Genomic DNA, 14,589 nt, shown 5'->3' with positions numbered 1-14,589 from the left:
ACACATCACAGAGTACTGATGTTTGTTCATGCTAATGTGAATGTTGTTTCACTTGTGAATAATGTGGCCCGGCCCTTCCCCACCTCGCATCTGTCCTCTGATGCTGTGGAAACATCCAGATCCAATAAGTCACACATGCTTTATTATTATGGCCTCTCTCTGCATCATAAAACACTTAACTGCCCTGCCTTGACTCAGTGCGGCTAATCTATCATACCGCTACAGCTGACTGATGAGGTGTCACTCTGTAAATCAGCCAGACAGGCAGTGAATTGGTGAGACGGGTTTGAGCAGACACTACAAGGTTTTTGCCTGACTGTATTATCACACAGACCTTCTGTTTCAAATGTATATAGAGTAGGGTCCAAAGGTCTGAGACCACTTTCCCACTCAGTAGAAGATTACAGAGTCACACTTAGGCAGTTTGTTTAACCTTTAGCCTCAGAGCCAGCGAAGGAACTTTGACTTTATAGAGATTATGCAGAATATTACAGTTGTACATTTTCATGAGTATGATAATGACCATACTTAACTTTGAGTGTGATAATACAGTGGCACTTTAGTAATGATGTTGGTTAAAGGTCCTCTAATCATGCTCAGCAAACAAGCTATTAATAACGTGTGCACAATCCATTTTGGTGACAGAAACTTCTTATTCTTCTAAGGCTGGATTTCTCATCTGATCTTGATTAAGTAGGAACACATAAGTGAGAAAGTTTTTTAAGTAGAAACAACACAACATAATCTTTTAAGTTATAGAAGAAAGGTCAAAAAGTTGAAATTGTTAACATCTGCAGTTGATTAGCAGTGTTTTCTATTTGCACATTTCTAAGTCTACAGTAATTTCATTTCTCCAGTGATTGTCTCACTAAGGTGTAAAAATTACACCTCAGTGTTTAATCATTATAATTCTTGACTAGTGTTTTTGTTCTCACTAATGATGCTGTATCAATTAAACGCTTGCAGCTGGCGATCTTCGCAGTGTGTTGCTCACTTTAATTTCCTTGGTTTGCAGTCTTATCTTCAGAAAATAGGAATATATAAGTGAAAGAGTTACAATTTATCATAAATAAGGTAACAATTTGTCAAGAAAGTCTAGACTAATCAATGATGTCTCTAAGTTATGGAAATAATTTTTTAAATGATTGTTACCAAGTTTATTGGCAGTGGGTTTATTTTTTTTTCCGCATTTCTGTTTCTCTGGTACTTGTGCTGCTATTTTGCTGAAAAGTGCTACTTTAAGTGTTTACTATCGAGTCTTTGAAAATCTGTCTGAAAAGCAGCACTGGCTCTCTTTGTGTGTTTCAGCTGGATTATGTTGGCTGGCAGCTGAACCTACAGATGGCCCAGTCCAGCCAAGCCAGACTGAAGTCTCCCAGTGCGGTCCTCCAACTTGGACTCCGCAATGAAGAGTCTGAGGTGCAACACACATACAGTACACTTATTTATATTAAACACACACAAGCAGACAAAAACATCACCATCCATTTAAAAAAAAAAAAAAAAAAAAACACACAATCTGTTCATGGTAATACAGTTTGAGGAGCATTTCCAATCTGCCCCTCTGTCTTTGCTAATAGATGGTAATCCCACTGGTGCCTGTCTTGACCCAGAGGTAGACACACATCTGGCTGCAGAGTAACTGTAGTGTAAAGACCAGAGATCAGGGAGCTTGTTATCTGAAACCTCCAGGGTCTCTTTGTTCTCTTGGGAGGCTTACTCTGAAGCTACAATTGGACAGTGTGTGCATTGACTGGGGGGGTTCATATCATAACTAGCACCAAATTGTATCCATTTATGCACAGTATGCTCCCTTGTTTATAGAGTAGAATTACTGTAGATATGAATCCTATTGAGAAAATTAGTCACAGTTTTCTTATTAATACTCAGTCTCTACGTGAGGATATTATTATCCATTTTAAACCCTCATGTTAATTATAGGCTATTGATACAGTTTCCTAATGAGGTCTAGTTCGACATATTTGCATTTAAAAAGGAAAACAGAGAAACATGATACAAACATGTTTTTTACTCACATTTTACTATTGTAGCAGGGCTGCATTTCCATTTATTTGTATTCAGTAGAGTTTGTTTGCATACCAATTAGCTAATACTGTGTAGTTACTCTAATAGCCAGCACCTCCTGAGCCTCCCTCCCTCACTCATTTCTTTCTTCTCCACTGGAAGGAGGATTGCTCTGTAGCTGTGGAAAAATGAGTGAGCATTGAAAAGGCAGTTTCTTTTGTATTCATTTTTATTTTATAGATTCAAATTTTGATATATATGATATAAAAAGAATATTTAGATTTTTCTAGAGACGACAACAACCTCAAATATGAACATATACCTAGTAAAGGTGAGATGCCGATGGTTTGACAAATACTTGAAATGTATTCAGTAAATGCCACGCAGGACTGCTGTTAGTTGTCATGGATACTGAAAATTTTAGTTATGGCCTCAAGGCATTTGACCGGTTTCTTTTAAAGCAGTTTTTGGCACAAAATGGTGTGACTGATTAACCCCCTAGCCTGGGTAGTGTTGTTCCAGCTGACTAGTCAAGTGTCTCTTTTTTTTGCATGCCGCTTGTTTTCTGTCCCTGGAGAACGCCGGCTCAGCCTAAACGTGGAATTAGGCATGACATATTCAAATTGCTGTCATCCTAAAATCTGGACCTATAGGCGTAACCTAGGGGAAAAAAAATGTTTTTCTTTATCTTTGTGGATGCAAGAGTAGTAGGAGTTTTTTGTTTTGTTTTTTGTTTTTGTTCTGGACTATTTTTTGCTGTGTTTTCCCTAGGCTTGCAAAAGAGGCATTCATTTATTTAAATCCACTTACACCATCCACTTCTTGTGGGAGGAGATAGCTGGGGGGCTGAAACAAGGCTGGTTAAAAGTGTGAAGGGATCAACTTCAGTGAACACGATTGAGATGCATGTCCTTTGCTAAGCTGCAGGGGGCACTGTTGTCTTACAGTTAATGAAGCATCCCTTAGGGGCAGTAAGGTATTATAGAGATGGATAGGACACCTTTGTATTAAGGCAGTTTGAGTGTGCACGTTTTTTTTCCCAATCTCCATTGGTGTTTTCTGATTAGAGTTTCCTGACAGGAAGTTTGTTTTCTTCCAAACTCCCCAAAAATGGCTCAGTGCAACTTCTGAAATGTCAAAACACTGCAATGACTGAGAAGTAAATTAGTTGCGAATAGAAATGAAATTCAGCTGCGAGTGTCATACTAATTACAACGCAGATTTATAACATGTTCGCTGCTAATGGCCTAAGAGAGGCGAAGGGAAAAACTGCAAATAGGAGAATTTAGAGGATTAAAGGTGGCAGAGGACAGGAGAATGGAGAACAGAAAAAAATAAAATAGGACATAGGGAGTAAAATAATGAAGATGAAGAGGATAAAGGAATGAAAATGAAAGTGAAGAAGAGGGAGGCAATGGTGGCTGTCTGTATATTATTGATTGCCTGGAACCTAAGTGGAGGGTTAGAGAGTCTCCCAGCTGACCAGCATCCTGCTTCATTAGCACTCTCCCTGAGGAAGAGGAGGAGGAGGCCTGCCAGGGTGCTTCACATCTCCTTCACTCAACAACATGTGACATACAGTTTATCTACAGTACAGCACAATGGAAGAGATGTTAGAGGACATATTTGGAGAATGGAGTTGATTGCTTTCCATGATATACAGATTTTTGTGCTACGGTGCTGCAGTGAATGTAACAGTACCCCACCCACCCTAAACTCAATTTGTATTGGGTTCAATGGAGAGCTGCACTGTTTCACATATGAGCATGTATTCTCAGTATACATCATGCCTCTTTCAGTCTAAGTATAACATGAGACCTGTTGCATAGCATAACTTGTTTGTTATCATGTTATGTGACTGAAAAAGATATTAGTGAGCTGCTGTCGAGTTGTAGAAGGAACAGGAGCAGAACAGGGTATAGAAGGTAGGAGATGAGGATGCAGGGAAGGTGATATTAAGGATGAAGAATGGAGAAAAAAGGCCAAGGAAGATCAGGAGATTGACAAAAACAAGATGACAGTGGGAGAGAATGAAGAAAAAGAATGGGGAGGCGACCGTAACCATGAAATGTGTGAAATATGGTGGAGGATTTGTTTGCTTTGCAATTTGCTGTGGGACACACTGTTTGAAGCATGGAGTAATGGCAGCAGTGAATTTCAGGATATGTCGTAGTGGTAATAATAGTAATATGAATTGGACGTTTATTCACCTTGGACAGATACAATTGCAGAGCTCTCCATTCATCAAAACACACAAAAACCATCAAGGATCTCTTCTTTTGTGTATATTTTGAGAGCTTTTTTCCCCCTAAGCACACTATACAGACTACAGATAACCGGATTTAGTTCTTTTCCAACTACACAGAAAAAAACGTGTTACTTTTTGACCAAACTTGCATGGGGACAGCCTGAATGAGTGAAGGCCATAGTGAAGGTGGAGGTCTTTTCAACCATCATCAGCCATGTGATTGGGCACAGTCTCTAGAAAATTAGAAGTCTTGGGCATGGATGAAACGTGTAGCAAACATGTATTAGGGCCTTCCAGACCATGATTGTCTATTTTGTGATCAACCCTTTAATAACAATCATATAACATATAGACAACAAACATACCAGAGGAGAACAAAAAACAGGGGCTTACATTGTAACTAAAACAACTAATAAATTGAAATAAGAGAATATGTAATGAAATTACAAAAGGTTACACACAGAATCCGCAGCTGCATGCAAAACATTATTTGGACATTCAGTAGTGTCGTTAATTGGTGCAAAACAAAGCTGCGGGTAAAGTATTCGACATACAGAAAATGCATAATTCAGTTTCTGATGGTGAGAAAATGAGGAAGTTTTAATGAGTGGATTTCATGTATTCTTAGCAGCACTTAAACCAGCGAGCACAATCTGTCTCTGCTGTTGCCTAGAATTGACAAATGATTCAGGAGCTAGATAGATATGGTCCTGGGCTCTGTTATGGACGACAGACGTGACATTTTAAGCTCATTCCAGACACGTGCAACAGGGAGACTTTCCCAAGTTACATTGTTGTATCAGCTTGTGGTTCATTTGAATTAGTTAGGCCTGAAAAGGTAAAATAATCTCTCCTAAATTGGTCATTGATCACTCATGACCCTTGACAAACATCTTAGTGGGATCTAGCTCAAGAATAGTGGTGTGCGTGTGCTCTACTGTCCTACATGTGCTACAAAAAAAAAAAAAGGAGTATGATGAGCTCCGGCCCACGACCATATATTGAAACAGAGACTCACTTTCTCTGACTCTCACGCTGTGTTCATAATTTTTGCCCTCTTCTCCACAGTACCCATCTTCTTTCTTTATTCAGGCAAGTAGACACTGATGTCACTTTGATGAGTCTGAGAGTTGAAATCCCTTGTCAGTCTTGGTGTCTCTCTTGCTCTCACTCTCTGTCTGTGTCTCTGTCCTCTGGCATTAGAATGAGCCACTGCATCGTCGACCAAGGGTAGGGTGAAATTTTTATACAGAACATCCACTTGCAAGTCAGCCACCGCCAATTTCAATATTTATAGTGGACATGCTACACCGCAAAGGCATGGAGTAAAAGCTAGTGAGCAAATGTAGCTTCTAGACGCTGGCTCACACTTCAAAGGATGTTTTCAGCTGATAGCTTCAGACAGACTTGATAAGAATTGATAAAGCAAAGCTGTTCTGAGTTTCAAACCACAAAAGGGAAACATTTACTAAATGCAAATTTAAGACAAAATCCTAAACTGATTTTCTTACGTTTGTCCCACATTCAATCAAAATTTGTGAGCAAGGGCAGCTTTCACCAAGAGCAGTCGCAAACACCTCACAAAGCTCTGCACCAAAGCTCAATAACTTACATTTACTACCCTGGTATTGAACTTGAGGATGACTTTTTTTTTTCTTTTTTACCTTTGTGTAACTTTAAGGAAAACAATAATACCTTAGAACTGTTATTATATGATCACTTCCCTCTAGTGCTAAAAGATTAAGTTGATCAGTTGGTTGACAGAAAATTAACAATTCAGACAGTCATTTCAGTACTTAGATGATATATCAACCAATAATACCAAATAGTTGCTGTTTCTAGTGTCTCAAATGTGAGGATTTGTTGCTTTTGTATACATTCAATACTATATTACATTTAAATAGTGATGGACATGTTTTAAAGATTAATTGATTGTTCAAAGAAATTGCAGAGATTAACAGATAATGAAATATTTGGTTTCAGCCTCACTCTGACCCTTAACAGTGAGGTCAAAGGTCGAGGTCATCACCTCTGATGCCACCAGCTTTCTGGCTCAAGGTATTTTCATCTTGCTCATTATTGACTCAGAGGCTTGTGTCCTATATTAATATCTAATCAGATTGTTAAAATTTAAATTAAATACAACTTGAGTTTAACTGTCCAGTTCCTTCATCCTTAAAAAGAAATGAGCTTTCTCCCAAACTCTTTCTGTTGGATTTGATGCCAAAGTACACCACAGGTTTTGGAACTCTTATTGAAGAATGGCTCCAGCTGTATCTTGTGTCAGATTTCTCGGGAGGATGAGTGTCTGTACACATCATAGGAGCCCTGCTGTTAATTGTGCTCCTTCGTACACAAGTGCTTGCTCAATTATCAGAAAGATCATATTTTTGCCAGATCAGAGTGTAGTGATGTCTTTGACTCTTTCAAATTGGCCTTATTCTACTCCTCTTGTTTCTTTTTCTGGCAACTGCTTTTTTTATTTATCTGCAAAAATACATGCCATAATGCAATTCTTCCTTTCTTTTACTTGTGACTTATTCATGAGCAAATCCTCCACTTGTTGTTAGAAATGTTTGTGTCAAGTTTGTCCCCAGCTAGCTCCCCGAATTATAAGCCAACTAATTCTAGATGGTGGGAACCTGCTTGTTTTGGTTATCAAAGCATCAGACATGAAAGACTTTTCTTCTTGTGATTCTAATTTATTTTCTCTGTTCTGGCTTACAGCACCATTGCTGTAATCACGGAGGAAGGGAGGCTCTTTGTTTGAGAGCACACAACACACACTCGCAGATATGCACACACTCGAGCCCTCCCAGTGAACGCTGTGACTTTATTTATTAACACTGTGTGATGAAGAATGCAATTAAACATCCCATTTTGACTTCTGCGAGGAGGTGCTGTGATCACAGCCTCTCTGAACATCCTTCACCGCCTCACGCGTCTCCGTCAAACTGGCATCGCGAGCACCAGGCCAAACTTTTGAACGCAACTCAAAGCTCCCCTGACGAGTTACGTAAAGCCTGGCTCCCGCCTCCCACTTTCTCTTGTCATGTAGTCCCAACAAACAACATTTCCAGAGTAGATCCAGCCTTTTCATTTATCATGTGAGGGATTACATGGCCCGATCAATATATCGGAGGGCTCTGATGTAAATGCTACCCCGTTCAAATCCTTCACACCAAGCCACCCACCAGCCAGGAAGAACAAAGGCAGCTTTGTCTCAATCTCTACTTGCCTTGCTTTACATGTCTCAAGATGCTTTGTTGCTTTGTGCACACATCTTTTTAAGGGTCTATCTTTCTCTTTCCATTCCTCTCTTTCTCCATTTCTCCTTCGCCCTCCCCCTTTCCCACTGGTGATTTGTTTTTCTCCTGTGGGATTTGGGATCCCATTCATTGAGAGCCCATTGTTCAGCTCTTATCCAGTCCAGAGGATGGGCCCCGAGAAGCAGAATGGGCGACTGTGGGCGCTCTCGTCTCTCCCTTCTCCCTCTCTCTCCCCACTCCTCGCCACCCTGCTCCTTGCCATACGATGATGTCATGGCTTTTATTTGCTCCGGGGGTACCCATTGATTCTCTCTCCCTATTACACACTCTCTATATCTCCCTCTTCCATCCAACACCCCCCCCCCCCCCCCCCCCCCCCCCCTCTAAACTCAACTCCTGTTTTCCTCAGCCAGTCCCTTTCCCAGATTCTTTTGCCTTTCAAAATGCGCCTGGGGGATTTAGGGATGTTTGGATGTTGTTCAGCACACCCACGGTACATGCTAGACACCCAGATAGGGAAACCATCAAGCCCGCAAATCCAACTGCAGCTCCCATTTAAATCTCATTGATTTAACATCTCTCTTTTATTCTCACATCTCCCACTCCTGTGATCAGCTTTTATTTCTCTCTGGTTTTTCAGACTGTTTTGTTTCACACCCAGTTCGTTAAGTAATCATTTATCCCCTGATAGTGTGATGCCATTGTGCCATAGCCGGTAGCGATGGTGAAAGAGTACTTAAGACTATGATTTTCAAAAGTGCATGTGTTTTTTTTCCCCTCTGTCTTCATTTCAGTTTTTTGTTTAAGGTTATTTTTGAGAGGCTGCTCTGCCTCTTGGCTGAACTATGCTGGGGTGAGAAATCTATTTCAGTTTAAACAAGACGCACTGATTGCAGAAGCACAGAGCCAAATCACAAATCACATCCATTCATTCCAGTGAAAGTTGGCTGATAGGCATATATGGGGATAAAAAGCCTGTTTTTTAAAATCCAAATGTTAAATATTTGTAATAATGCAAATATATTATCATCTCATGAACAGGTTTGATTATTTATTCATGTGTTGCTGTTTTGATTGTGGTAGCATTCTTTTGTTTTCAGAATTAGGGCTGTATTTCGACAACAGTTGTCTTTTTTCGTGTTTGCATAGTGTAGTGATGAGATACAGTGTAATGGCAATGAAAGGATGTGAGCTGTAGACCTCTTTCCTTCCTTGAAATAATGAATATAATGAGTGGGTTGGAGCCTGGCACTGTTGTCATCAGACGTGCAATGATAGGGCACAGAGTGCTTCCTCCGCCTGTATCAGCAAATTGTCAGCAGTGTCTTACTGAACACCCAGCCTCTTTGATGTTACACTGGTATTTGAGTGTTTTGTCGAAAGGCATTTTAAATCTATCATGTTGAAAAGTTAAGTATAGCTGGAGAAAATGGTCAGAGTGGCATGTATCAACTTGCCACATGGATAAAGGGTTAGATATAGCTTACCATTTTTTCGATATAATGCAGATAAAAAACCCGAGTTTTGGCAGTGAAAGTAAAGTGATCGCCCACGTTTTGGAGCATCAACTGGATTTTCTTCTGATCATTTAAGAACAGAAAGCAAACTTGGGGCGGCCGTGGCTCAGGAGGTAGAGCAGGTCGTCCACTAATTGGAAGATCGACGGTTCGATCCCTGGCTCTTCTACTCCGCATGTCAAGAGAATACCCCCTTTGGCAAGATACCCCAAATTGAACCATGAAAGGCTTTGCCATTGGTGTGTGTGTGTGTGTGTGTGTGTGTGTGTGTGTGTGTGTGTGTGTGTGTGTGTGTGTGTGTGTGTGTGTGTGTGTGTGTGTGTGTGTGTGTGTGTGTGTGTGTGTGTGTGTGTGTGTGTGTGTGTGTGTGTGTGTGTGTGTGTGAGAATGTCCTGATGAGAAAGTTGGCTGCTGCCCTGGTAGCCTCTGCCATCAGTGTATGAATGGGTGAATATTGACATGTAGTGTAAAACGCTTTGAGTGTTTGAAAGACTAGAAAGGCGTCATATAAATGCCATCCATTTAATTGTAAACTGCCAAACACAAGCAGCTGTGCAAGAACCTTGCCTTAATAAAGTACAGTCAAATATTTACAAAATTATGATGTATCAATTAATCAATCAATCTTTATTATATAGTGCCAAATCAAACAAAAGTCATCTCTAGGCACATTTCACATAGAGCAGGTCTAAACTGTACTCTTTAACTTAACTTTAAATAAACAAGACTAGATTAATCTGATCAGACATTTTTTGTAAACCAACCTTGCTCAGTGCTCTGACTTTGTATTCTGGATAGCACTGCAAAATATCTTATCACCTCATCTCTTATCACTATTATAACTACAGTATGTTTGTCGATGACAACGTTTTGTCTGGCTTTGTGTTGTTCGGTAGTGATGAAATCTTTCTCGGGGAAGCTGATGTTGTCTCCGTCAAAGCTGTACTGTAAACTCTCTCTATGTCCCTCGCTCTTTCTCTCACACTCACAAACACTTCGGTTCCTCCCTTCTCTCTCCTTGTGTATGAGAGCGACAGTGTCTACATACCATGGGGGCACAGGCTGGCTGCCTTGGAAATCTTCAAGCTCTGCCACATAGTGGAAAAAATGGGCCTTACAGTCGTGAATAGCAGCCGTTACTCGTCTGATGCAAGCACACTCTCTTTCTCTCTAACTCTCTCTCTCACACACACACACACAGATACAGACCCACACATAGCTTGGTTGCCCATGACCCCCCGCTCCAACTTTGTGCCAACCTAATACATTAAACTGCATACTGTTTCAAAATAGAATCCTTGGCTGAAGGGGTTGAGTGCCACTTATCCTAGAACCTGGCACAACAGTGATTAGTTAAGGCCCAAACTTCAAGATGTTGGCTAGTTTTAGCTTTTATTTAGGCCACCCTACACACATTTAGAAGATTAAGGTTTGAGACAGTTTTTTCAGATGCTTTCTCAGAGTCACTTTGTAGTAAACAGATTCAGAGGAGAACATGGAGTTAGAAGGAACGTGAGTTTGTTCATCATTGATCTGGTGCAATATTCAAATAGCCTGAATGTGAAATGAGTATGTCTGATATTAGTTAAATGTCTTCTTCTTACTTTTAGCTGGAAAAACTGAATTTCAATTCATTTCAGTTTTATTTATATAGCACCAAATCAAAACAACAATCAAAAAGTTATCTCACTTTTCACATAAAGCAGGTCTAGACCATACTCTGTAATTAATTTTAAACAGACCCAGCATTCCCCTCAAGCTGAACTGGGCTCTAGACAGGGGGATATCTGCCTTGACTGGTTGGGTTGACAGAGAAGGGAGGAAGGAAGGAGAGAGGAGTAACAGAGAGAGTAAGAGAAAGAGAGAGAAAGAGAGAAGAGAACAATGTAAAACAATACAAGGGCAGTTTTCACACTGAGGATAAAAACAATAACAAAGATACAAACTATACAAGCAGAGAATCAAAGTTGACCAAAAACATTCTTCATGTGTACAGGCAAAAAACCCCACCTATTTTAAAGAATGAATTCTCAATAAAAGGGAAAAAAGCAAAAAAAAATATCAAGAAAGAGTGGATACATTTTAAATGTATATAGACAGGTTATGCTGACTTCAAAGGGAATGTAAAAGATTGATAATGATTGAATCTTCAGTGGTTACAATTTTGATTCAGAAGAAGGAATTATATGTTTTTTTATACATATATTTATATATGTGTATACATGTTTAAATTGTTAAAAAGAGGGAGAATTTTCTAACATGATACAGGACTTTATTTCAAATTGTAGTGTATGTTCAGAAAATGCACTAAACCATAGTTATTGTTAAAATAACAAGCTTCACATCACACATTCGATACCTAGCCATCACAGCTGCCCCATGGTGGCAGCTCTTCTCTTCGTTTAGATCATCATTTCCCAGCCGTGTTGGAAAATAAGCAGAATTTATAGGCTTGGCAGCAGAGACTGGTACATGACATGGCAGCGTCCTCTCTGTCTCCGTATCAGGCAACGATAACTAGCTGCCACCACCATGATCATCTTGTTATGGCTCACACATGGCCTGTGTTCCTTGGCTTGTTTATCTTGGCACTAGAAACTGTTGAGTGTCTCTATTCTCTCTGGCTCACAGCGTCAAGATTTCTCATTTAGACGCTCTTATGCATCTTAGAATAACTTCTAAAATGTATTGAATATGTAGAGTATTTTGAGTACTAGTTGTTGTGCACCTCTCACTCCTCTATAAGAGACATACTTACTGGATGAGTGTGTATCCAGGGATCTTAAAGACATTTATGCTTCCTTAGCCTCCTAAATATTAGTATGTATGCTAAATTTACTTTAATCATATCTTTGTGATTATGCTGTCGACTGATGACGGCAAGAGTGTAATGTGTTATCAGGACTGCAGTAGTTCAGGAATTACTGCAGCCTTTGCTAACAGGTAGCAGTTATGACTTTCATTTAAATCAATATTAAATACTGTGACAACAGAAATAATCTGTATGGTGCAATTTACTTCGCTGAAACACAAATAACTGACTAAAGAGAGAGTTTTAAGAACAGAACTTTGGATACAACACACTCCTCACTAGTAGCTACTGCAATGCATCATTTGTTTGCCATTAATATCTAACTAATAGGGAAGTTAGAAGATATTCAAGATATTTTTGCTGTTGTTTTGATGTTTCAGTGTGGACAGGGTGCGACAGAATCCTGTTTTACTTGTTTAAGGCATTTTCAGACTTCTCCATATCAGTGTGGGCATGGCCTAAATTCAAGGGTTGAAAGGCTTGAGGGTTGAGCTGCAAGTCTTGTAAACAGTAAGCCTTGAATAAATAGTCCGCAGATGTAGAGCTCCTTCTGCCCACGAATGAACTGCCAGCTCAAGTCATTCCAATTCAGGGTTCGGCAGTTTTTAGGTGCTTAATGTGATTTGTCTCCTTTCAATGTTTGCACCCCCCATGTAGGAAGTGTGGGAGGTGTGAACAAACAATGCAAAAGCCCCGTCTATTTCCAGACATTTTTTTTCTTTAGTCAGGTGCCATTCAAACAGAAGGTACTGTACATGTTGTTTTTCAACCGCAAATCAGTGTATTCCTCTGCTTCTGCTCGTCTGAAATTCAGATTTTTCTTGCTCTACTTCTTTGCTGATTAGTTCTCTTTGTGTGACTGTCATCATCCCTCAACAAATGTATCTGTTTCTAGTTTTCATCAGTGCTTTTTTAAGTGTTGATTGTTTTTAAACATCAAGATATCACTGTAGCTAGGGATCTTGGTGGCCCAGTGGATTCGGGAAACATACCATGTAACTGCAGCAACTCCAGTTTGGTCCAACGGGGGACTTTTGGTCCCCGTTATAGTGTTGCTATAAGTGCTGAAGACACTACAACCATTTATAGTTGCGCTTTATGAATACAACCCTAACCTAAAAACAGAAGTCGTTGTGTTTACATTATCTGAAACAGAAAGGCTTCTTGTAAACAGAACAGTGACAATGGCAGCGGATATTGATTCTCTTCCGTATGAGGAAGAACAGCTTAAACATTTTTCCCTTATTGTCGAGGTGAAAAGGGTTTGTGGGACCATATTGCAGGTTGAGGCAATATAAAGTACACAGTTAAGACTCTTACATGAGTCTATAGTTACAGTATTTTGAGATGTGCATGTAAGCTACAACTACGGACTTTCAAGCATCTAATATTTACCTGTAACCATGGTGACGTTTTAATGCTGAACCATGTCTTATGTGGTGTCCGCAACTCCATACTAACATGTTATTTAGTATGCTAAAACAGTGTGTGAGATTTTATATTATGTCAGAAACCAATATGAAACCAATAGTATGTGCAGTGCATACTATTTCCAGGGAAATATTATAGTATGCTAGCACTGGACACAGGCATAAATATCCCACAATGCAATGCAGTACTGATGACGACAATAATAACATAGAAGACAATGGTGGACAACAATGAAGGCAGCATTGGCATAATGTCAGTAATACTTTAAATTAAATAAGTTTTCACTTTGCTGGGCTTAATATAGTTTTTTTAAATTAGTTAAGACTTTATGGTTGACCCAGGTTACCCCGGTTATGCATCTCCAACCGGCAAGGAGGCTCTCAGGAAGTGACATGATTATTACAGCTCAGTGTGTCCGAAAAGATAAATACTACTGTTAATTCACACAAAAATATTTTGAACGATGGTGCATATATTAAGTATGTAGTGGATTGTATGCAAATTCTGACACAGTGTTAGACTTCATTTCTACTCAGTACATTTCCACTTCGTTACTTGTGCACTATAACACTCCCAACTTGTCCCCATCTCCCTTGCCTTCTGTTCTGCTCACCCTCTGTTTGTTGCTCTGTTTCAGTTGAAGAGAATGAATGAGAGGAGAAACACACTGGATGTTCAGTTGGGGAGAAAGTTATTTCTGGTTGCTCTAAGGATGACTCACTGTGACATATGAATAGATAAGAAATGATCTTTCCATCAGTTACGAAAAGCCCCTTTTCCCACTCCATCATTGCCACAGCCTCGCCATTTCTTTGTCGTTATCTTCCCATCTCTGCAGTTGCTTGTCTTTCTTTTTTTGAATATTTGACATTTCTATTTTTGCTTTCTCTCTCTTTTCTATATCTTAATAAACCTAAGTCCCATCTGTGTGGCTCATTTGTCTTTGTGATAATTAGAGCAGGCATCACATTGATAGCCAAAGCCCATGACAATTTGTGTTTAGAGTACCACATATGTCACCTGCTATTAACAATATGTTGCATTTTAATTACTGCGCACCAATAATTAAGGTGTTGAAATGGAAACTCTCAGGAGCAGATGTAAGGTATGCCCTATGGAGCCATCATGACATCTCAATATACCGATTACATAGAAGCAACAGCATGTCCCAGTTGAGATGTAATAGCTTGTCAATGCTGCTGAAGTTGTCACATAATGTCGACATTAAGAGCAGCAGCTGTAATCTTAAGAAAACTCATTACTTTAAAGGTACACCAGTGGAATTTC

General features: G+C 39.6%; 1 protein-coding gene across 2 annotated transcripts in view; it reads left to right on the top strand.

The window, feature by feature from the left end:
- commd10 (COMM domain containing 10) overlaps nucleotides 1–14,589 on the top strand; it is a 148,636-nt gene that overhangs the window by 5,152 nt on the left and 128,895 nt on the right. For both annotated transcript variants that reach the window (XR_009925046.1, XM_062417301.1), the window contains exon 5: nucleotides 1,309–1,419. Coding sequence is in view for 1 of the 2 variants with exons in the window: in XM_062417301.1 (XP_062273285.1) it covers nucleotides 1,309–1,419 (111 nt within the window). In the remaining variant the exon portion in view is untranslated. The remainder of the gene's footprint in view (nucleotides 1–1,308; nucleotides 1,420–14,589) is intronic.

This window comes from Scomber scombrus, chromosome 4 (assembly GCF_963691925.1).
Source record: "Scomber scombrus chromosome 4, fScoSco1.1, whole genome shotgun sequence".
Classification (NCBI taxonomy): Eukaryota; Metazoa; Chordata; class Actinopteri; order Scombriformes; family Scombridae; genus Scomber; species Scomber scombrus.
This window is presented reverse-complemented; position numbering and strand designations above follow the sequence as displayed.